Below are 23,644 nucleotides of genomic sequence, written 5' to 3'. Positions count from 1 at the left end.
CCTTGCCCAGTTACTGTATGTCTCTAAATTCATCTCTATTATCTCCCTCATGACTTCTATGACCTTATAATCACCTCTTATCCCCTCCGCCCAGATTTTCCGATGTTACTTGAAATCTTGATAAATCTATCCCTGTAATGTCTGATTCATCCCCCCCCCCCCAACCTACTCCATAACCCACTCCTTCCCGTTTTAAGTTTTCTTCCACTGCGCTAGATTTTTAACTCTCACTATTTAAACTCTCTCTAAACTCTGCTCCAACTTGTCTACAATACAGTATGTTTTTATATCACGCTTTATTTAAATTATGTATTCTATCTGCACAGTGAAGATCAAGAGACACATATGCCCACTGGGGCTCATGTAGAGTGGAACACATTTAATACATGAACAAACATCTTTAGATGTGTCCGTAACTTTTCCCCTAATTTTGCAACTTTTTCCTTAATTTTGCTTTACGTACAATGTACTAGGGACCTAGGGGGTAATTCAGAGTTGATCGCAGCAGCAAATTTGCCAGCAGTTGGGCAAAACCATGTGCACTGCTGGGGGGTGGGGGAGGGGGCGGTAGATATAACATGTGCAGAGAGTGTTAGATTTGGGTGGGTTATTTTGTTTCTGTGCAGGGTAAATACTGGCTGCTTTATTTTTACACTGCAATTTAGATTTCGGTTTGAAAACACCCTGTCCAAATCTAACTCTCTCTGCACATGTTACGTCTGCCCCACCTGCAGTGCACATGGTTTTGCCCAACTGCTAACAAATTTGCTGCTGCGATCAACTCTGAACTAGGCCTCAAATTCACTAAGGATTGCAATTGCAAAGATGTTTGCAGCGGCTGTGCAATCACATTCATAGTATCTAAGGTTGAAAAAAGACAATTGTCCATCGAGTTCAACCTATTTGTGTTCTCCTATGCACGATTATTTTGTAGAAAATTTTGACTGAAGTTGACGACTGCCGTTACGTTTTACCCCTCTTTTTTATAAATACCATAGTGCGTGACTATGCCCCGTAACCCTGGATATCCTTATCCATTAGGAATTTATCTAACCCATTCTTAAAGGTGTTGACTGAGTCTGCCATTACAACTCCCTCAGGCAGAGAATTCCAAACACGTATCGTCCTTACCGTAAAAAAGCCTTTACGCCGTATTATGCGGAATCTCCTCTAACCTGAGCGAGTGTCCACGAGTTCTCTGTGTTGATCTAACCAAAAACAGGTCCTGCGCAAGATCTGTATAATGTCCCCTTATATATTTGTAAATGCTGATCATGTCCCCTCTTAATCTCCTCTTTTCCAGTGTAAACATGCCTAGTCTTGCAAGCCTTTCCTTGTATTCCAGCGTCTCCATACCCTTAATTAGTTTGGTCGCCCGCCTTTGAACCTTTTCTAGCTCCAGGATATCCTTTTTGTAGTAAGGTGCCCAGAATTGTACACAGTATTCAAGGTGTGGCCTCACAAGTGATTTATATAACGGGAGTATAATACTCTCGTCCCTAGCATCAATTCCCCATTTTATGCATGCTAATATCTTATTAGCCTTCTTTACTGCAGTCCTACTTTGGGTGCTACTGCTTGGTTTGCTATCTATGAGGACACCTAAGTCTTTTTCCAGTACAGAATCCCCTAATTTTACCCCATTTAGTAGGTAGGTGTTATTTTTGTTCTTGTTACCACAGTGCATTACCTTACACTTGTCTGTATTGAAGCGCATTCTCCATTTTGCTGCCCAAGCTTCTAATTTAACTAAGTCGTTCTGAAGCGACTCAGCATCCCCCTCCGCATTTATAACTTTACACAATTTGGTATCATCTGCAAAAATTGACACCATGCTCTCTAGACCTTCTGTTAGGTCGTTAATGAAAATATTGAACAATAGCGGTCCTAATACTGAGCCTTGCGGCACACCACTTAGCACTTCAGTCCAAGTTGAAAAAGATCCATTAACCACAACGCGCTGCTCCCTATTATCTAACCAGTTTTTGACCCAAGTGCATATTGTGCTTCCTAGCCCTGATTCTTGTAGCTTGTAGATAAGTCTCATGTGTGGTACAGTGTCGAATGCTTTGGCAAAATCTAAAAAGATTACATCCACCTCTTTACCCTGATCTAGGTGTGCGCTTACTGTTTTATAAAAGCCAAGTAAATTGGTTTGACAGGATCTGTCCTTCATAAATCCATGTTGATTCCTTTTAATGACCTTATTGACTTCAAGGAACTTCTGAATACTATCTCTTAGAATACCTTCCAATACTTTCCCCACTATAGATGTAAGACTAACTGGTCTATAATTACCTGGTTCAGCTTTACTTCCCTTTTTGAATATAGGCACTACTTCCGCTATACGCCAGTCTTTGGGGACCATACCTGATATTACTGAATCCTTAAAGATCAAAAATAGCGGTTTTGCGAGTTCAGAGTGAAGCTCCATTAGAACCCTTGGGTGAATACCATCGGGACCTGGTGACTTATTAATCTTTAAATGTTTTAATCGGTCACAGACTACTTCCTCGCATAAATAAGTACCTATCAGTAGGATATTCTCATTATTGAGATTATGTGTTAGTCCCTGAATTGGGTCCTCTCTAGTAAATATTGTTGAAAAAAACTCATTTAGTGTGTCCGCTATGTCATTATCATTTTTGCTTAAGACTCCCAACTTGTCTTTTAAAGGGCCTATGCTCTACTTCTTTAATCTCTTGCTATTAATGTATTTAAATAATTTTTTGGGATTCGCTTTGCTTTCCTTTGCTACTAGTTTTTCAGTTTCTACTTTAGCCGCTCTTATTTCCTTTTTGCATATTTTGTTACATTCCTTATAGTGCTGAAATGACTCTGCTTCCCCGTCAGATTTGTATTTTTTAAATGCTCTCCTTTTCTTGCCCATAAGTTCCTTTATCTTTTTGTTAAGCCACATCGGTTTATGATTTTTATTCCTTTTTTTGCTGCTCGTAGGAATACATTTGAGTGTATTTTTAGCTAGCAGGAATTTTAGTACCTCCCATTTCTCCGTAGTATTTTTTCCTAAAAACAAACCTTCCCATTCAATATCCCTGAAAAATACCCTCTTCTTTTCAAAATTCGCTTTGCTAAAGTTTAGAGTCCTAGTTGAGCCAGTATAGGGCTGTTTATGAAAACTGATATTGAATGTGACCATATTGTGGTCGCTGTTTCCTATGGGTTCCCCTACTATAATACCTGATACCAAATCCCCATTGTTTGTTAATACCAGGTCTAAGATTGCATTGTACCTAGTTGGTTCCTCAATTAGTTGGACAAAGTAGTTATCATTAAGTGTGTTTAAAAACATATTGCCCCTAGCAGTATCACATGAATCGTTTTTCCAGTTTATCTCTGGATAGTTAAAATCCCCCATAACTACTATGTCTCCTACTCCTGCTGCTCTTTCAATTTGCTTTAGTAACTATTCCTCATTCAGATACGTTGATACCAGGCGGCCTATAGCATACACCCAATACTAACTTTTTTATTCCTTTTTCCCCGGATGCAATTTCTACCCATAATGTCTCGACAGTGTCTACAGTCCCCTCCTGAATATCTTCCTGTATATCAGGTTTTAAAAACGGCTTTACGTAAAGACACACACCTCCACCCTTTTTATTTAGTCTGTCTCTCCTAAACAGTGTGTAGCCCTCTAGATTGACTGTCCAATCATGAGATTCGTCCCACCAAGTTTCAGTAATGCCTAGAATATCATACTGTTTGCTTGCTGCAAGTATTTCTAGTTCGCCCTTTTTACCAGTAATGCTTCTGGCGTTTATATACATACAACTAAGATAAGTATTTTCCCTTGCGTTAGGGACATCTTTCACCTTATGTAGCAATGATGACCTGTAATCGTCATTGGTTAGTGCTTTGGTAAAATCTCTTTTAGTACCCATGTTAGTAACCTTACCGCCTGCTCTTACCCTCCCCCCAACTTCTCCCCCATTTCGTTTACTACCGCCATCCCCACTATTCTCACTGCATGACCCGTAGTTTCTAGCTAAACCCTCCCCCCAGGCTCCTAGTTTAAAATCTCCTCCAACCTTCTAACCATCCTTCCCCCCAGCACCGCTGCCCCCTCCTCAGTCAGGTGCAATCCGTCACGACAAAAGAGATGGCGCCTGACTGAGAAGTCCGCCCAGTGTTCCAGGAACACAAACCCCTCTTTCCTGCACCAATCCCTAAACCACACATTTACCTCCCTAATCTCCCTCTGCCTCCCTGGACTAGCGCGTGGCACGGGTAATATTTCGGAGAATATTACCTTAGATGTCCTTGCCTTAAGCTTCTTTCCTAAGTCCCTATAGTCTTTCTTAAGGACTTCCCACCTTCTGCTAACTTTGTCATTGGTGCCAATGTGCACCAAGACCGCCGGGTCTTTCCCAGCCCCTCCCAACAGTCTATCTACCCGGTCCGCGATGTGCCGTACCCGAGCACCCGGGAGACAACAGACAGTACGGCGATCACGGTCCCGGTAGCTGATTGCCCTATCTGCCTTCCTGATGATAGAATCCCCTACCACCACCATCTGACTAGGTACCTCACTATCTTTTATCCCAACTGCGCCAGAGGGACCGCTCCTCTGGATGCTAGAGGTAGCTGTCTCCTCCGACGCCGTCATTTCTTCACTATCATCCTCCGATTCCTCGTCCAGTCGGGCAAATTTGTTTGGGTTTGATAGTTCGGAGATGTCGAGCCTCCCCCTCTTTTTCTTCCTTCTAACTGTGACCGAGCCAGCTACCTGATCATCATTCTCTTCTACCAGTGACCCCTCCCGCAACTCCTCCACCGTTCTGTCTAAACTTCGCTCGAAATTGTGAATCTCCCTCAGTCGCGTAACGGTTTGCTCTAGATCAGTTACCTGGGCTTCCAGGGCAACCGTTCGCACAAACCTCGTGCAGATGTAATCACACTGGGCCGGTAGCTCCAGGTGTGCATACATCTTGCACGACATGCACTGAGTGAGGTCCCCAATCACAGCCCCTCCCATATTGTTTGTAAGGTTTAACTCCCTGTTACTCTCAAAGAAAATAAGCAAAAAGAAAAAGTAGAAGACAAACAATCTCACTTATACAATAATTAAGCTGGCTTATACTTATCTATCTTTGTGCGGTTCTTGGTCCTTCACTTTTATGCAGCCGTAGTACTCTCTCCTGCGGCACCGATACTAAACTTAGCAGTTGCAGTTGTTCCAGCTCACTGCACCTCCTTTTCACTCGGCTTACAGCTCCTGCTTTTGCTGTTACCAACTCACACTTACAAATCCAAGCAGCACTTTAAAATACAAGCCCTTACAATGAGCAGTTCCTTAGAAATGCAAATGCAGGAGGAGGCGCATAACACCTCCTCCCTGCATTTATGATGCGATCGCATCCGAGATGACCATCAGTGATCCTTACTGAATCACCCCCTAGATACTTAGGATTAATGTTTAGGTGAGGCTTAGTAGCAAAGTCCGTGGCCACCTGGCACGATTGGAGGATAGGTGTATCTGCATACAGAAAAAACATTGTTGGCTTGGCAGAGGTATCCCCCCTGACAGCTGGATTTGCCTCTTGTGTTCAAGCCTGCTGGAGTGACTGTTATGTTACTCCACCTAGAGTGGTGCTTTAATAGTTTCTGAATTTCTGCACAAATGTGACCTGAAATGTACAAATACCTTCATCTAAAAATACATTCATTCTTTTATTGAAACTTTGAGAAAGCACATTGCCCTTTATGTTCTGCCTCTGGTGGTCATTCCGAGTTGTTCGCTAGCTGCATTCGTTCGCTGTGCAGCGATGAGGCAAAAATAGTCACTTCTGCGCATGCGTATGCGGCGCAATGCGCACGCGTGACGTGCTTTCACAACAGCCGAAGTAGTTTCACACAGGCTCTAGCGAAGCTTTTCAGTCGCACTGCTGGCCGCAGAGTGATTGACAGGAAGAGGGCGTTTCTTGGTGTCAACTGACCATTTTCTGGGAGTGTTCGGAAAAACGCAGGCATGCCAGGAAAAACGCAGGCGTGGCGGTCGAACGCAGGGCGTGTTTGTTATGTCAAAACAGGAACTGAATGGTCTGAAGTGATCGCAAGCGCTGAGTAGGTCTGGAGTTACTCTGAAACTGCTCAAAATTGTTTTGCAGCCGCTCTGCGATCCTTTCGTTCGCACTTCTGCTAAGCTAAGATACACTCCCAGTGGGCAGCGGCATAGCGTTTGCACGGCTGCTAAAAACAGCTAGCGAGCCAACAGCTCGGTATGACCACCAGAGTTCCCTCCTCAGTGTGATAATCTGACTGGATAAAGCGGATTAAAAGTGCCCACTTCTGTGTCCTGAATTGTACTTGATGGATGGAAGCTCTGATTGCATTCACAGATATTCAGCTTTATGTTCTCTCCGTGGATGTACAGTAGTTTGTGGGCTGCAAGTCTTCTCTGTATGTTGGAATTTAAAAATAGTGTATAGCTTAGTATATAACCTTTCAGTGTAAACCTTTAGTAACTAAACAAATAAACATTATAAAAGAAAAACCATTTGAACATTATTTTTGATAATACTTTATGAAAATATTTTCATATTTATGAAAATTTACGATGCTCTTTCATATAAAACTCTAATTTCTTGCTCTGTCGTTATATTTTGTAACTTCACCAAACAATTATAAAACTTTTGATGCCTGTTGTGTTTTTTTCCTCTTGACAGGAAGACCTTGCACCCAACTCCAGCTCTTGAACCCTGAACGTTTTATACGTCTCACTAAGGAAATTCTGAATACAAAATGGCCGACGAGGGATTTGGTAGTAAAATGGCTCCCAGGCAAAAACAAAAACCATCCTCCAATCTCCTGGATTAAAATGGTCTGGAAACTGTTGTATATACATTTTTCGGAGGATTTGTCATGTCTGGATGACATGCCACTAATTCCTACAAAATTACTGGAAGATGAGGGAACCGCACTGGAACTCATTCGTTTAAGGACACCTTCGCTTGTTATATATGATGATGTGTCAGACACTCAGTTGCCAGAGCATTTGCCTGAAATGATTAAAAATCTAGGTGGAATTGTCCTAAGGGAATTAGATCCTACCATACAGCACCCTCTTCTGAAAAAATATGTCTATCCGCCCACACCTAGTGCCCTTCTACAAATAATGGATAGGATGTCTCTTCAAAAACTCTCTAGTCAGATTGCTTCATTGACTCCAGTTCACAAAGATGCATTGCGGAGGTTCCTTGCTAGCCTGACGGACATAAATGAAAAAGAAAAAAAAATCATACAGGAATTAATGGTCTTTAAAAGAATAGAACAGACTTCAGATCCAAAGAATTCTTTTGTTTTCCTAAGAGGCTGCAAGGTACTTCACCACAATGCTAAGCTTCCTCCCAACACCCGACTTTCCTTCCCTATAATTGACAGCAGTGATGAAGAGACGATACGATTGACCAAGATGTTAAAAGTGGAACAGTTAAAGAGCACAGACTGCCTGAAAATCATTCTGCAGGACATAGACAAGGGTTTTTATTCAGCTGAAGAAAGAACCAGAATTATGCTATGGGTTCTTGAAAATTTGACGTTTCTAAAGAATGAAAGTCCTGCTGTAATCAGCTGGTTGTCGAGTCTTAAATTTATAAATCTTTTCAAAGACAGGGTGGTTTCGGCAAATGAACTTTTTGATCCAGAGGTGCATGTCCTTCAAAGCCTTTTTTGTTCAGAAGAACAGTTGTACTTCCCGCCTGCTGTTTTTACGTCTTCAGATGTTTTGCATTCCCTCCGACAGATAGGTCTCAAAAACGACACTCACATTTTAGAAAAAGACCTTGTGCAAATAGCCAAGAAAATCGAGGCTTTGCATAGCGGGTCAGTAAAAAATGAAGAGATTGTTTTAAAAAAGTCAACTACTCTATTGACCGTTTTGAAAAAAAATTACAAACTGATACAGTCACCCGAAGCAAAAGCCATATTAAAAAAGATCAGATGGATACCTGCTATCAAAGAACGGCCACCAAATTATCCCAATTCTTTAGTTTGGTTCGGAGACCAATTCAAGCTGTATTGTCCTGGAGAGATGTCCAACATATCTTTTGCTGTTTTGGTGGGGTCATCTGTTCCAATGGTGGAAAGCATGCATGACAACATTGAAAAAGTCCTTGGAATTTCAAAAGAGCCTTGCATTGAAGCAGTGTTGAAACATCTAAAGGTTGTTGCTGATTGGAATAATTCCAAAACAATAACTGATGAAGACTACTACCAGTTTCAGCACATTTTACTGGAAATCTATGGTTTCATGCAGGAATGTCTTGAGAAAGGCAAAGAACTGTATAAAGCACTGTCTTTCCCATGGGTTTGGACAGGCAACACTTTTTGTTCCCCAAAACAAGCCATAATAACATCAGTGCATAGCCTTGACCTTCAGCCTTTTTTACACAACATACCAAACACCATGGTTAAATTTCACAAGTTGTTCAAATTTTGTGGCTCAATCGAGCAGCTGACACCTGAACATATTTTTGAAGTTGTTCAAACAATATACACGCGAAGCAAGCAACCTATGAGCAAAGAGGAGAATGACCAGAATACTAACATCATGCTGAACATTGTGAGGTGGATGTACAGTCATCAGATTGAAGTGAGTCTTGATAAGCCATTGCCGGTGCACTATAACAAAGACCCTTCTAAACTTGTAATGCGACCCATTCATGAATGCTGCTACTGTGACATCAAAGTGGATGATCTGAATGATCTCCTTGAAGACTCTGTTGAACCAATCATTTTGGTGCATGAAGACATACCAATGAAAACAGCTGAATGGCTAAATGTGCCATGTTTAAGTACACGGTTAATTAACCCAGAAAACATGGGGTTCGAACAGTCAGGCCAGAGAGAACCTCTTACCGTTAGGATCAAAAACATTTTGGAAGAATACCCTTCTGTGTCAGATATCTTCAAAGAACTCCTTCAAAATGCTGATGATGCATCAGCCACTGAGTGCAATTTTATGATTGATATGAGAAGAAATATGGATATACGGGAAAATCTTCTAGATCCAGGAATGGCAACGTGCCATGGTCCTGCTTTGTGGTCTTACAACAACTCTGAGTTTACGGACAAAGATTTTTTGAACATAACTCGACTTGGAGAATCCTTGAAAAGGAGCGAGGTTGACAAAGTTGGAAAGTTTGGCCTCGGGTTCAACTCTGTATACCACGTCACAGACATTCCTGTTATAATGAGTAGAGAATTTATGATCATGTTTGACCCAAATATTAACCATATTAGCAAACACATCAGGGATAAATCTAACCCAGGCATCAAAATTAACTGGAGCAAACAACATAAAAGACTTCGTAAATTTCCCAATCAATTCAAGCCATTCTTGGGTGTTTTTAATTGTCATCTACCACTTGCTGTGGAGACTCCTTACAGTTACAAAGGTACGCTTTTCAGACTGTCATTTAGGACCCAACAGGAAGCAAAAATGAGTGAAATTAGCAGTGCCTGCTACAATACTGCAGATATTTACACACTTGTGGATGAATTCAGCTTGTGTGGCTACAGATTGATACTCTTTACCCAGAATGTCAACACAATGGTATTGAAATACCTGAAGCCTGAAGAAACTGACCCAGTTTTAGCCCAAGATACAGTAACTATAAAAAAGACTGTTTGCTCATCAAAAGTTTTATCTCATTCAACAAAACTACTGAAGGAAGCTGCCAAAGTAATGCACTATTGCAGTACCACCAAAAAGTTCCCAACTGAAATGCCAAAATCATTATGCATTTTACAGATTACCGTTCAAGAGTTTCATCATGTCTTCAGACGAATAGTTGACCTTCATTCTCCATTATTCCGTGGTCCAGAAGATGAACCAGCTAACATATTAGAAATGACCAAATCTGGGCAGAACAAGAGAATGACCGAGGAACTGCCCCAAAAAACTGTGGACTCATCTACCTGGTTCATTTGTTCCTGTATGGATATAGGTGAAGCATTAAAATTTGCTTTGAGCGATAGTGGCAAGAGACTTGGACTTGTGCCCTGTGGGGGTGTAGCAGTAATGCTTTCTGAAAATCAAGATGGGAAATGGACAGTGAAACAGTTATCCAGTAACATTGGAGAAGTCTTCTGCTACTTACCTCTTCGGATAAAAACCGGGCTCCCATTGCATATAAATGGTTGCTTTGCCGTGACCTCAAACCGAAAAGAAATCTGGAAAACAGATACCAAGGGAAGATGGAATACAGTATTCATGAGACATGTCATTGTTCATTCTTATCTAGAGGCTCTTTGCGTTCTAAGAGACATGTCTACCAGTGGAGAACTGCTCAATTACAACTACTATTCTGTATGGCCAGATCCTGACTATGTGCACGATGACTTTTCTGTTATTTGCCAAGGACTATATGAAGACATTGCAAAAGGGAAAGGCAAGGAGCGCTTTAAAGTATTCTCTGATGGAACGTCTTGGGTTTCTATGAAAAATGTGAGATTCCTAGACGATTCTTTACTGAAGAGACCAGATATTGGACCTGCTGCTTTTCAAATTTTCTTGAAGTACTTAAAGAAGACTGGCTCCAAAAACCTCTGTGCTGTAGAACTACCATCCTGGGTTAAAATGGGGTTTGAAGAAGCGGGCTGTATGGATGTGCTACTTGAGAATACATTTTCTGAAAGGCAGTTTTTTTCTGAAGTGTTTTTCCCACACATTGAAGAAATCCAGCCTGAACTACGTGATCCATTGATGCTGTTTGTTTTGAATGAAAGGATACAGGCATTCAGTGAAATTCTACAAGTAACTCCATGCATTCCATGTTCCAGCGACAGCCACCCATTGGTTGTACCTTCAAGACTGATCTATCCAGAAGGTAGAGTTGCAAAACTGTATGATGACGATGATGGGAGATTTCCCTATGGAACAAACCAGAACTACTTAAACCCAGTAGTTTTGGTAAAGCTAGTGCAACTTGGCATGGTGAAAGATGACATTTTATGGGAAGATTTAATTGAACGCATTGAGTCAATTGCGCAGGTTAATAAGGGTGAACATGGTGCAGCCTGTTTAAGGAGCAATATCATTTTAAGTCTGATTGATGAAAAGCTTAAGTTCAGAGACCCGAAAGCTAAAGAATTTTGCAAGAAGTGCCAAACTACTCCTTTCCTGCCATTTTTGACCAAGCCAGCAGGATTCTCCTTATCCTGGAAAGGAAGTAACTTTAATACTGAGGAAATGCTTGCCGCTACTGAGCTGTATACTGCTGAGCACCAAGATATAGTTTGTCTTTTGAAACCGATTCTCAATGAAAACTCTCCTTCTTTTAAGGGTTGTGGATCCATATCATTGGCAGTCAAGGAATACCTGGGTTTACTCAAAAAGCCAACACCTGAATTAGTAATTGAACAGCTAAAGGAAGTTGCCAGATATTCAGATGGAAATACACTTTATCAGGAAAATATCACAAATTCCTGTTATAAATTTCTCAGCGAAGCCGTATTGCTAAACGAAGCCACGAAGACCACCATTGTCACTGAATTAGAGTCTTTTCCTTTTATTTTTGTTGAGAGCATCTATGTCACTCCAGAAAAAGTTTCCTTTCAACTGAATTTTGAAGCTGCGCCATACCTCTATCAGATGCCAAACAAATACAAAAATAATTTCCGGGAATTGTTTGAAAGTGTTGGTGTGAAACAGGCCTTCACGGTGGAAGATTTTGCATCGGTTCTTGAAATGATCAAAAGAGCAAATATGAACAGAAAAATATCAGAGAAGGATTTCCAACTTTGCAGGAGAATTGTAAGTGAAGGAATATGGGGACTTATCCGTGAGAAAAGCCAAGAATTTTGTGAAACGAATTACGGTCAAATACTCCTTCCAGATATCAACCTCAATCTACTGTCAGCTAAATCTTTGTGTTACAATGACTGCCCATGGATTAAAGTTAAAGACACTGCTGTGAAATACTGTCACTCTGACATTCCACGGGAAGTCGCTGTAAAGCTTGGGTCTATACCAAAGAGACACAAAGCTCTAGAAAGGTATGCTTCCAATGTTTGCTTCACTGCACTTGGAACTGAATTTGGACAGAAAGAAAAACTCACTAGCAGAATCAAAAGCATCTTGAATGCTTACCCCTCAGAAAAAGAGATGCTGAAGGAGCTTCTTCAAAATGCAGATGATGCAAAAGCCACGGAAATATGTTTTGTGTTTGACCCAAGGCACCATGTATCTGACAGAATATTTGATGAAAAGTGGACACCAATGCAGGGCCCTGCACTGTGTGTATTCAACAACCAGCCGTTTACTGATGATGATGTTAGAGGCATCCAGAACTTGGGAAGAGGAACAAAGGAAGGCAACCCCTACAAAACTGGACAATATGGCATAGGATTCAATTCAGTTTACCACATAACTGATTGTCCTTCATTCATCTCTTCTAATGACATTATTTGCATCTTCGATCCTCATGCACGATATGCCCCGGGGGCAACGTCACTAAGCCCTGGGCGCATGTTTCGAGATTTGGATGCTGACTTTAGGTCACAATTTTCAGATGTGCTAAATCTATATTTAGGTGACCATTTTAACCTTTCAAATGCTACAATGTTTCGATTTCCACTCCGGAATGCTGAAATGGCAAAAACCTCAGAAATCTCCCCAGTACCCTGCTCTGATAGGATGGTTCAGAACCTTCTTGATAAGTTGCGCACAGATGGCGCAGAACTCCTCATGTTTTTGAATCATATGGAGAAAATTTCCATCTGTGAAATAGATAAGTCAAGTGGTGCGCTAAAAGTGTTATATTCCGTGAGAGGGAAAATCACAGATGGCGATAGGCTAAAACGTAAGCAGTTTCATTCATCTGTAATTGACAGCGTTAAAAGGAAAAAGCCACTGAAAGATATACCTGTGCAGCAAATTACTTACACTATGGATATTGAGGACACCGAAAACAACCTTACATCATGGTTGATTTGCAACCGTTCTGGGTTTTCCAATATGGAGAAAGTGTTAAAAAGTGTAGTATCTGCTCACAAAAATAAAGACATCACTCTGTTTCCACGTGGAGGAGTTGCTACTTGTATAACTCACAATTACAAAAAACCATACAGGGCATTCTGCTTCCTGCCTCTTTCTCTCGAAACAGGACTTCCTTTTCATGTGAATGGACACTTTGCTTTGGACTCGGCAAGACGTAATTTGTGGCGGGACGATGATGGAGTTGGAGTAAGAAGTGACTGGAACAGTAGCTTGATGACTGCCTTAGTGGCTCCAGCTTATGTGGAGCTCTTGGTGCAACTAAAGAAACGAAGCTTTCCTGGCACCGATCCTACAATCTCCGTCTTACACAACACACCAATTCATGCCGTCAAAGACATTTTGAAGAAGTTTTTGTTCTTTTTTCCAGTCAACAGACTTGATTTACAACCGGACTGGTACTGCCTTGTGAAAGCCATTTATGCTTGTATCTATGCAGATTCTAAGCGTCTCTTACCTGTCGTCCGAGCTCCAAATGTTGACAGCTCCGACTTGCAATCAGCGGTCATCATTACATGGGTAAACATGTCTGCAGTGAATTCTGGCAAGCCATTCTTTGACAATTTGCTACAAGATGAGTTGCATCACATGAAAACTATCGAATACAACATAACAACCCGAAAAACAGTAGCTGAAAATGTTTATAGGCTCAAACATCTTCTCTTAGAAATTGGGTTCAACTTGGTTTACTACTGCGACGAAACAGCTAACCTGTACCATTGTTTAGTTGATGCCGGCATCCCAGTTACCTATGCAACTCCTTCCGATGTCCGCAACTTCCTGATGACGTTCTCATCTCCAGATACAAACTGCCACATTGGAAAGCTGCCATGCCGCCTCCAGCAAACTAACCTGAAATTATTTCACAGTCTGAAGCTTCTCGTGGATTATTGTTTAAAAGATGCTGAGGAAACAGTCATTCAGATTGAGGGTCTACCACTTCTAATTACCCTTGACAATGTATTGCAAATTTTTGACTCTAAGAACCCAAAATTCCTAACCACTTACCATGAATTAATCCCATCTCGGAAAGATCTGTTCATGAACACTCTTTATATGAGATACAGCAATATTTTACTGTCGAGCAAAGTAGCAAAAGTCTTTGACATCAACAGTTTTGCTGACTTGCTGTCATCAGTTCTTCCCAGAGAGTATAAAACGAAAGTCTTTGTTCCATGGAAAGATAACTTTGCAAGTGAATCTTGGCTGAAAAATACTTGGCATTTCATCAGTGAGTCAGTCAGCTTTAAAGATGACCAAACCGACATGACCACAACATTTGATACAGTCATAGAAACATTGAAGGACTGGGCTTTACTACCAGGAATAAAATTCACTGTGTCACCTGGCCAGTTGATCATTCCAGATGGTGACGTGTTGCTGCCATTGAGCCTGATGCATATCGCGATCTTTCCAAATGCACAGAGTGATAAAGTATTTCATACATTGATGAAGACTGGCTGTATTCAAGTGGCATTGAGCAAGATCTGCTCAAAAGACAACATATTACTTCCTTTGTTGGCAGGACATACGGCAAATATAGATAATCCATTAAGCATTCTAAGAGCAATATACCACATGATTCAGTCGTCAACATTCAGGACTGAAAAAATAGTTGAAACTGACTTTGATGCACTTTTAATGTATTTTAACTGCAATCTAAACCACCTGGAATCAGAAGATGCCATCAGCATTTTGAAGTCGCTTCCATGTTACAAATCTGTCAGTAACCGTTACATAACCCTTTCAAAGTATGGGACCTGCTATGTTCTTACAAAGAGCATACCAACAGCTGAGGTAGACAAATGGTCTCATTCTTTATCCTTTGCCTTTCTTGAAGAGAAAATTCATTTGAAAGAACTTTACAGTGCACTGGGATGTGTACCAGTAGATGATTTAGAGATTTATGCAAAGCACCTGTTGCCAAAGTTTGAAAACCTCTCCTATAATGCTAAATTAGAGCACTTGATTTACATAAAAAATCGACTGTGTAACCTTGAAGAGACTTCTTCAGTAAAGGACCAACTTTATACAAAATTGGCAGACCTGGCCTTCATTAATGATGCCAGTGGCCGGCTCAAACCTGCTAAGAATTTCTATGATCGGACCATCCGAGTATTTGAAGTGATGCTCTCTGAAAAAATGTTCATACCATTAGATTTCTTTAAAAGACTGGAACAAATTACAAAACCAAAGAACCAGTCTGCTTTCTTCCTTTCTTGGATCAAATTTCTTCGCAACATTGGCTTAAAGCATGTCATTTCTCAACAGCAGCTGTTGCAGTTTGCAAAAGAGATAAGCATGCGGGCCAATGCGGAAGGTTGGACAAAGGAAGTCCTGCAGAATACCGTTGATGTTATTCTTTTTCACGTCTTCCAAGAAAGAACAGATTTGCTGTCTGGAAATTTTTTGAAAGAATTATCTATGATTCCCTTTCTATGCCCCGAACGAGCGCCTGTGGAGCTTGTACGATTTCATCCACAGTATCAAGAAGTTAATGGTACACTTCCTCTCATAAGATTCAATGGAGCACAGGTTAATCCAAAATTCAAGCAGACAGATGTTATGCAGTTACTGTGGACATCTTGCCCCATTCTTCCTGAAAAAGCCACACCATTAACGATTAAAGAACATGAAGGAAGTAGTCTTGGTCCACAAGAGCAGCTTGAACAAATTTTAACATTGCTTAATGTTAATTTGGACCCTTCTGTTGACAAGGTTATTAACAATTGCCGAAATATATGCAACATTACAACAGTAGATGATGAAATTGTAAAAACACGATCAAAGGTCCTGCGCAGTGTCTATGAATTCCTAAGCACTGAGAAAAAGGAGTTTAAGTTCCAGCTAAGGGGAGTTGCTTTTGTTATGGTTGAAGATGGGTGGAAACTTCTAAAGCCAGAAGAGGTTGTAATCAATCTGGAATGCGAATCAGATTTTAAACCTTACCTGTACAAACTACCTCTAGAGTTGGGAACTTTTCATCAGCTGTTTAAAAATTTAGGAACAGAAGATGTTGTTTCAACAAAGCAGTATGTTGAAGTTCTTGGTCGCATTTTCAAGAGCTCTGAAGGAAAACAGCTAGATCCTAATGAAATGCGCACTGTAAAGAGAGTGGTTTCTGGTTTACTGAAAAACCTTCAAAATGATTCAGCTAAAGTACGTAATGACTTTGAAAATATTCGAGACCTTGCACTTTATCTACCAAGTCAAGATGGAAGACTGGTCAAGTCCAGTATATTAGTATTTGATGATGCACCTCATTATAAAAGTAGAATTCAGGGAAACATTGGTGTTCAAATGCTTGTTGATCTAAGTCAGTGCTACATGGGAAAGGATCATGGATTTCACACAAGAATTATAATGCTCCTGCCTCAAAAGTTAAGACCACGACTTCTCAGTAGCATACTTGAAGAACAATTGGACGAAGAGACACCTAAATCATGCCAGTTTGGTACCTTGTGTTCTTTGCAAGGTAGACTTCAGCTGTTACTGTCTTCTGAGCAGTTTATCACTGGACTCATTAGGATTATGAAGCATGAAAATGACAATGCATTTTTGGCAAATGAGGAAAAGGCCATAAAGCTTTGTAAAGCATTGCGAGAAGGCTTAAAGGTCTCTTGCTTTGAGAAGTTGCAAACCACATTACGAGTCAAGGGCTTTAATCCAATACCACACAGCAAAAGTGAAACCCTTGCATTTTTGAAGAGATACGGCCATGCTGTAATCTTACTTTACATACAACACTCTGACAGCAAAGACATTAATTTCTTGTTAGCCTTAGCAATGACCTTGAAATCTGCAACGGACAATCTGATCTCTGACACCTCATATTTGATTGCTATGTTAGGATGCAATGACATATACAGAATTAATGAGAAGCTCGATAGCCTAGGGGTTAAATATGACTCGTCAACTGAGCAATCAAAACTTGAACTTCCTATGCCCGGGACTCCAATTCCAGCAGAAATTCACTATACGCTGCTCATGGATCCCACTAATGTATTTTATCCAGGAGAATACGTTGGATATTTGGTGGATGCTGAAGGTGGAGATTCATTTGGCTCATACCAACCAACGTATACCTACGCAATCATCGTTCAAGAAGTAGACAAACTAGATGACAACTCAGATTCCCTGGGCAAGTTTTACCAGATAGATATTGGATATAGTGAGTACAAGATTGTTAGCTCACTTGATTTGTATAAGTTTTCTAGGCCAGAGGAGAGTGCTCAGAACAAGGACAGTGCTCCCACAACGCCCTCAAGTCCAACAGAATTTCCACCTCCTGGCCCTAGGACTGCACATTCTTTTCCCAATAAAGAAAGTAATAAAACAAATTCTTCCAAACATCAGTCACCTAAAAAGATAAAGTTAAATTCTTTGCCCGAAATACTAAAAGAGGTTACCGCTGTAATGGACCAAGCCTGGAAACTACCCGAATCAGAAAGAAAGAAGATAATTCGAAGGCTTTACCTAAAGTGGCATCCAGATAAAAATGCAGAAAACCTTGACATAGCAAATGAGGTTTTCAAACACCTCCAAAATGAAATAAACCGGCTAGAGAAGCAAGCCTTTGCCGACCAAAATGCTGAACGGACAGCAAGAAGGACTTTTACAACACAGTCAGCTAGGTTTCAGTCAGATAAGTTCTCTTTTCAAAGGTTTTACTCTTCTTGGAATGAAGAAGCAACAAGTCATAAGTCCGAAAGACAACAATACAATGAAACATTTGCTTCCACCACCGGGTCTTACAATTCAAAACGTTTCTTCGTACCACCTACGTTCAAGTCAGTTGGGAACCCAGTTGAAGCCAGAAGGTGGCTTAGGCAAGCGAGGGCTAATTTTTCAGCAGCAAGGAACGACCTGCATAAAAATGCAAATGAGTGGGTGTGTTTCAAATGCTATCTCTCAACCAAATTAGCGTTGATTGCAGCTGACTATGCCGTCAGAGGGAAGTCTGACAAAGATGTAAAACCAACAGCACTTGCACAGAAAATTGAAGAATACGGTCAACAGCTAGAGGGTCTCTCTAAAGATGTTCAGACTTTGGAGGCTTATGGTGTGGACAGCTTAAAAACTCGTTATCCCGATATGCTACCTTTTCCACAGATTCCAAATGACCGATTTACTTCAGATGTTGCCATGAGGGTAATGGAATGCACTGCTTGTATAATAATAAAACTTGAAACTTTTATACAAAATAAGATTATTTAAAGTTAAGATACATATTCTTCTACAAATGCAAATATAGCATATAGAATTGTAAAGCTACATAGCACAGGAATTCCTGCACATAATGGTACCACAGGAAAGGAGTGCTCAGTGAGGGTCTCTTATGTGACCTGTGGGATAATAAAAAAATAAGAATAACAGAAAGTTTAAGTTATTTAAAAAGAAAACTTATTTTTGCTAAGTTCTATTGCTTATTAAACTGTGATTATGTAATAGCATAGAGCGCCTCTCTATTCTGTGAGAAGGTACTCCACCTCATTAACTCCTTATCAAATGTGTGCAGTTCTAATTATTCTTTAACAAGTTGAATATAAGAACTTTATTTATATAGATATGCATTTGACACCACAAAGTTCCTGCACCTGTATGGTGCTTGCCTCACACCATTAGTCCTGTGCTCCTTCCACTAACTTAAGCCCAGACTGCACAGTTTGTGCTTTTAATGAGGCATCTCGAGATACCAATTTATGTGGGTGGCAAAATAAAGGGATGTATTTAAAGTATACCAATTTTCATGATGAAAAAATATGTATTAGCTGTGTTTGCTAATAAAAAAAACTTGTCTTAAAAGTACATACAGCTCATATACAAATGTTTATGGTACTTTTGCCATTCGGTATGCTCTTGCCAATCTGTAGCTCCATCACCCTACTTACAACATGGCAGAGTCGTGTCCACACTTGATCTGTTATGAATGCACACAGAGTCAGACTGTGGTATGACGGGAAAGCGGGGCCAATTAAATAGCTTGAGCAGATGTAGCAATACACAGAGGAAGGAGTAGGTACTGGCAACTAGTCCACCCACCAACCACCTGACTCAATCTCCTTTATAACTATGCCAAATTGTGACTTAGGGTATTGGTGGGGCCCTCAAACAGAGTAGCCCACTGAGATTTCTCTGATATCTCAGTGGGCTACTCTGACACTGCTCCCACTTGTGACAGCTCCCTAGCTCCCACAAGATCAGCACACTAACCTCCTGAAATACTTTGTGCTGCTGTAAGAACCCCAATGATCTAATCAGCCATATGTTTTTTCTATCCTAGCTTTCACCAGTTTGTCCATGTAAACACTGTTCTGAAGAAAGATAACTAAAACATACTCTGGGCGTAGTCATTTACACCTTTAAAATGAGGGGTTTATATAGAGGGAGCTGTACAGTACTACGCCTTGGAAAGTGATGAAGTAGAGAGAGCTAAAGTACCAGCCAATCAGCTCCTAACTGCCATGTAACAGGCTGTGTTTCTTAGGAGCTGATTGGTTGGTAGTTTATCTCCTTCCACTTTAATAATGATAATATTTTTATTTATATAGCGCTCTCCAATAGGACTCAATGCGCTTATCTTCAAGGCTTAGTACATCTGCCCCATATTGTACTGGAAAAGCCCTACAATTGATATACTCTAAACACTTTTTAAAATAGAATTACAAAACAATAATACTGTAGGCTATTTGTTAGCAGGTTCATTACTTGCTCAATGCTAAAAATGCGGTAGCTGAGCTGTAATGTAAAATGTGTCATGTGAATAAAAAAATCAGCGAATGTGTGTACAATTGACTGTCTCTGACTGTGCATACTATAAAACAGCACTTTATGTAACCAAAGCTACGCAGCATACTAGACAATCCCTTCCTGCGTTACTACAGTAGACATCCTATTTCTGTCTTAGCTATTTTCCTCCCTGCAGCCCTTTGTGTTTGTAGCTTTTCCTAATCATACTGCTAGAATCAGCTGGATCTGGTTTTCATATTAGTGCAGTTCAGAGTTTCTAATTCACTGCAACCTCGTGGCATATTATTGTCTATAACTGCCTTGCTTTTTTTTATCTGTCTTTGCATTTTATACCATGCAAAGTTAATTTTCATTGCCTCTTTTTAAATACATGTAATGTAAAATGAAAAAAAAAAAAAAAGGCGAACATGTTAATAATGATCAGAGATGTGCACTGACTTTAGCTTTGTTTTCTTGTCCGTTGTTTAACAGATGCTGGAGCCTTAATAATTGTTTTGTTTCCTTTTTTTTTTTTTTTTTACAACAAATGTATAAAGTCTGTAGATTTGTTTTAAGTTATACTTGTGTCATTGTATTGGGTGTTGCCTCAAAAATTTGCCCAATTATTCAATTTCTTTTTTTTTTTTTCTTTTTTTTTACAACCCTCAAAATGGTTTTGTTTCATCCACATGGTCATTTGTAATAAAATACAAAATATCAAACCAGTTTGGCTGTTTGCTTAATTATGGTCCTTCCTTGTCTGTGAGTATAAAAGTTGATCTGTCAAATCAGTAATCCAATGTTTTATCGGGTCATTCCGAGTTGATTGTAGCTGTGCTAAATTTAGCACAGCTACGATCAGGCACTCCGACATTCGGGTGGACGCCCAGCACAGGGCTAGTCCGCCCCGCATGTCAGTCTGAACAGCGAACATCGCACAGCGGCGATGCTTTTGTACTTGAAGAGTAGCTCCCGGACAGCGCAGCTCCTGCGGGAGTTACTCGTCGCTGCCCCAGGTCGTAGCGGATGCGTGTGACGTCATGCAGCTGCTGCGGCCCACCCCCCCACACCGCGCCCCGAAAACGACGGCTACACGCCGCTGTGCCGCCCCCTCCCGCCCAGCGAACGCCATCTGGAACGGCCGTCTGGCACGCTCTGGCGCACTGCAGCGCTGGTGCATGCGCAGTTCCGACCCGGTCGCTGCGCTACAAACAACTGCAGCGCGTGATCGGGTCGGAATGACCCCCTTAGTTGCCCCATAAACTTTGACACGTTATACTCATTTCACACTGTTTTCAAAATCCCGGGTTTTGGAGCGTGAACGCGTATCAACCCAGAATTTCTGTATGTCGGAAATGACCCAGGACGGTCCCCTGCCCTGCTCCTTACCAGGGTTGTTCTGAGACCCGGGAAATTGCCTGCTTGCTAGACCAATTTCCTGGGTCTGATGTCTGAAAGGGGTATCAGGTTACTATTGGTAGTATCTATCTACAGATGGAGCCTCGCTCATCTAGCCTTCTCTGGTGTGCCATGGTGCACCGAGGTTTATTAGCATAAGCCTTTCATCTATTGTTCTCAGCTGCCATACAGTACAGAGAGAACAATACAGCAGGGGATTAAGTCCGACAGCACTGGCTCAGTTAATCCTATTAAAGGGATAGATCAGCTCAATTTGGACTCATCATCCAAAACCGCATGCTCCGGCCGGACTGCGATATCGCTAGCAATATTGCACAGTGTGTGTGCCCACCATCGGGTGTCGGGCCCAGTAGCGGAAACACTAGGCGATGTCGCTCACCGAGCACATCGCCTAGTTTGTGCCCACCTTGACTCACTGTTAGAAGATGCTTTCTCTAACGTCCTAGTGGATGCTGGGGACTCCGTAAGGACCATGGGGAATAGATGGGCTCCGCAGGAGACAGGGCACTTTAAGAAAGAATTAGGAATACTGGTGTGCACTGGCTCCTCCCTCTATGCCCCTCCTCCAGACCTCAGTTAGAATCTGTGCCCGGACGAGCTGGGTGCACTTTAGTTAGCTCTCCTGAGTTTGCTGAATAGAAAGTATTTTGTTAGGTTTTTTTATTTTCAGAGAGATCTGCTGGCAACAGACGCTCTGCTACGTTGGACTGAGGGGAGAGAAGCAGCCCTACTCACTGCGGCTAGGTTGCGCTTCTTAGGCTACTGGACACCATTAGCTCCAGAGGGATCGAACACAGGAACGCACCCTTGGTCGTCCGATCCCAGAGCCGCGCCGCCGTCCCCCTCGCAGAGCCAGAAGCCGGCGTGAGAAGCAAGAAGACTTCGAAAGCGGCGGCAGAAGACTCCAGTCTTCATATGAGGTAGCGCACAGCACTGCAGCTGTGCGCCATTGCTCCCACACTAAACCCACACACTCCGGTCACTGTAGGGTGCAGGGGGGGGGGGGGGCGCCCTGGGCAGCAATTAAGTACCTCTTGGCATAAAAGAGCATATATACAGTTGGGCACTGTATATATGCATGAGCCCCCGCCATTATTTTACACAAAATCTCGGGACAGAAGCCTGCCGCTGAGGAGGCGGGGCTTCTTCCTCAGCACTCACCAGCACCATTTTCTCTCCACAGCTCGGCTGAGAGGAAGCTCCCCAGGCTCTCCCCTGCATAATCACGGTAGAAAGAGGGTAAAAAGAGAGGGGGGGCACATAAATTTAGCGCAAAATCAGTGTATACAGCAGCTACTGGGTAAACACTAAGTTACTGTGTAATTCCTGGGTCATATAGCGCTGGGGTGTGTGCTGGCATACTCTCTCTCTGTCTCTCCAAAGGGCCTTGTGGGGGTTCTGTCCTCAAATAGAGCATCCCCTGTGTGTGTGGTGTGTCGGTACGCTTGTGTCGACATGTTTGCCGAGGAAGGCTTTGTGGAAGCAGAGCAGGTACAGATAAATGTGGTATCTCCGCCGACGGCGCCGACACCCGATTGGATGCATATGTGAAAGGTTTTAAATGATAATGTTAATTCCTTGCATAAAAGGTTGGATAAAGCTGAAGCCTTGGGACAGTCAGGGTCTCAACCCATGACTGGCCCTACAACGCAGAGGCCGTCAGGGTCTCAGAAGCGTCCACTATCCCAAATAGTTGACACAGATATCGACACGGATTCTGACTCCAGTGTCGATGGCGATGATGCAAAGTTGCAGCCTAAAATGGCTAAAGCCATCCGCTACATGATAATAGCAATGAAGGATGTATTACACATCTCAGAGGAAAACCCAGTCACTGACAAGAGGGTTTATATGTTTGGGGAAAAAAGGCATGAGGTGACTTTTCCCCCTTCACATGAGTTAAATGAGTTATGTGAAAAAGCTTGGGAATCTCCAGATAGGAAAGTGCAGATTTCCAAAAGGTTGCTTATGGCGTAGCCTTTCCCGCCAACGGACAGGTTACGCTGGGAATCCTCCCCTAGGGTAGACAAAGCTTTGACACGCTTATCTAAGAAGGTAGCCCTGCCGTCACAGGATACGACCACCCTAAAGGATCCTGCGGATAGAAAGCAGGAAGGTATTCTGAAGTCCATTTATACACATTCAGGTACTCTGCTAAGGCCGGCAATTGCGCCGGCCTGGATGTGTAGTGCTGTCGCAGCATGGACAGATACGTTATCTGAGGAACTTGATACCTTGGACAAGGATACTATATTACTGACCCTGGGGCATATAAAAGACGCTGTCCTGTATATGAGAGATGCCCAGAGAGATATTACCCTACTGGGCTCTAGAATACATGCAATGTCGATTTCGGCCAGAAGGGTCCTGTGGACTCGGCAATGGACAGGTGATGCCGACTCAAAACGGCACATGGAGGTTTTACCTTATAAAGGTGAGGAATTGTTTGGGGACGGTCTCTCGGACCTAGTTTCC

At 41.8% G+C, this 23,644-nt stretch overlaps 1 protein-coding gene across 5 annotated transcripts in view; it reads left to right on the top strand.

The window, feature by feature from the left end:
• SACS (sacsin molecular chaperone) overlaps positions 1-20,434 on the top strand; it is a 173,752-nt gene extending 153,318 nt beyond the window's left edge. For all 5 annotated transcript variants that reach the window (XM_063951671.1, XM_063951675.1, XM_063951673.1 and 2 more), the window contains one exon: positions 6,690-20,434. In XM_063951671.1, coding sequence (XP_063807741.1) covers positions 6,690-18,238 — 11,549 coding nt within the window. In that variant the 3' untranslated portion in view covers positions 18,239-20,434. The remainder of the gene's footprint in view (positions 1-6,689) is intronic.
• Positions 20,435-23,644: the final 3,210 nt, after the last annotated feature.

This window comes from Pseudophryne corroboree, chromosome 2 (assembly GCF_028390025.1).
Source record: "Pseudophryne corroboree isolate aPseCor3 chromosome 2, aPseCor3.hap2, whole genome shotgun sequence".
Taxonomy (NCBI): domain Eukaryota; kingdom Metazoa; phylum Chordata; class Amphibia; order Anura; family Myobatrachidae; genus Pseudophryne; species Pseudophryne corroboree.
Note: the sequence above shows the minus strand (reverse complement) of the source record. Positions and strands in the feature narration are given on the sequence as shown.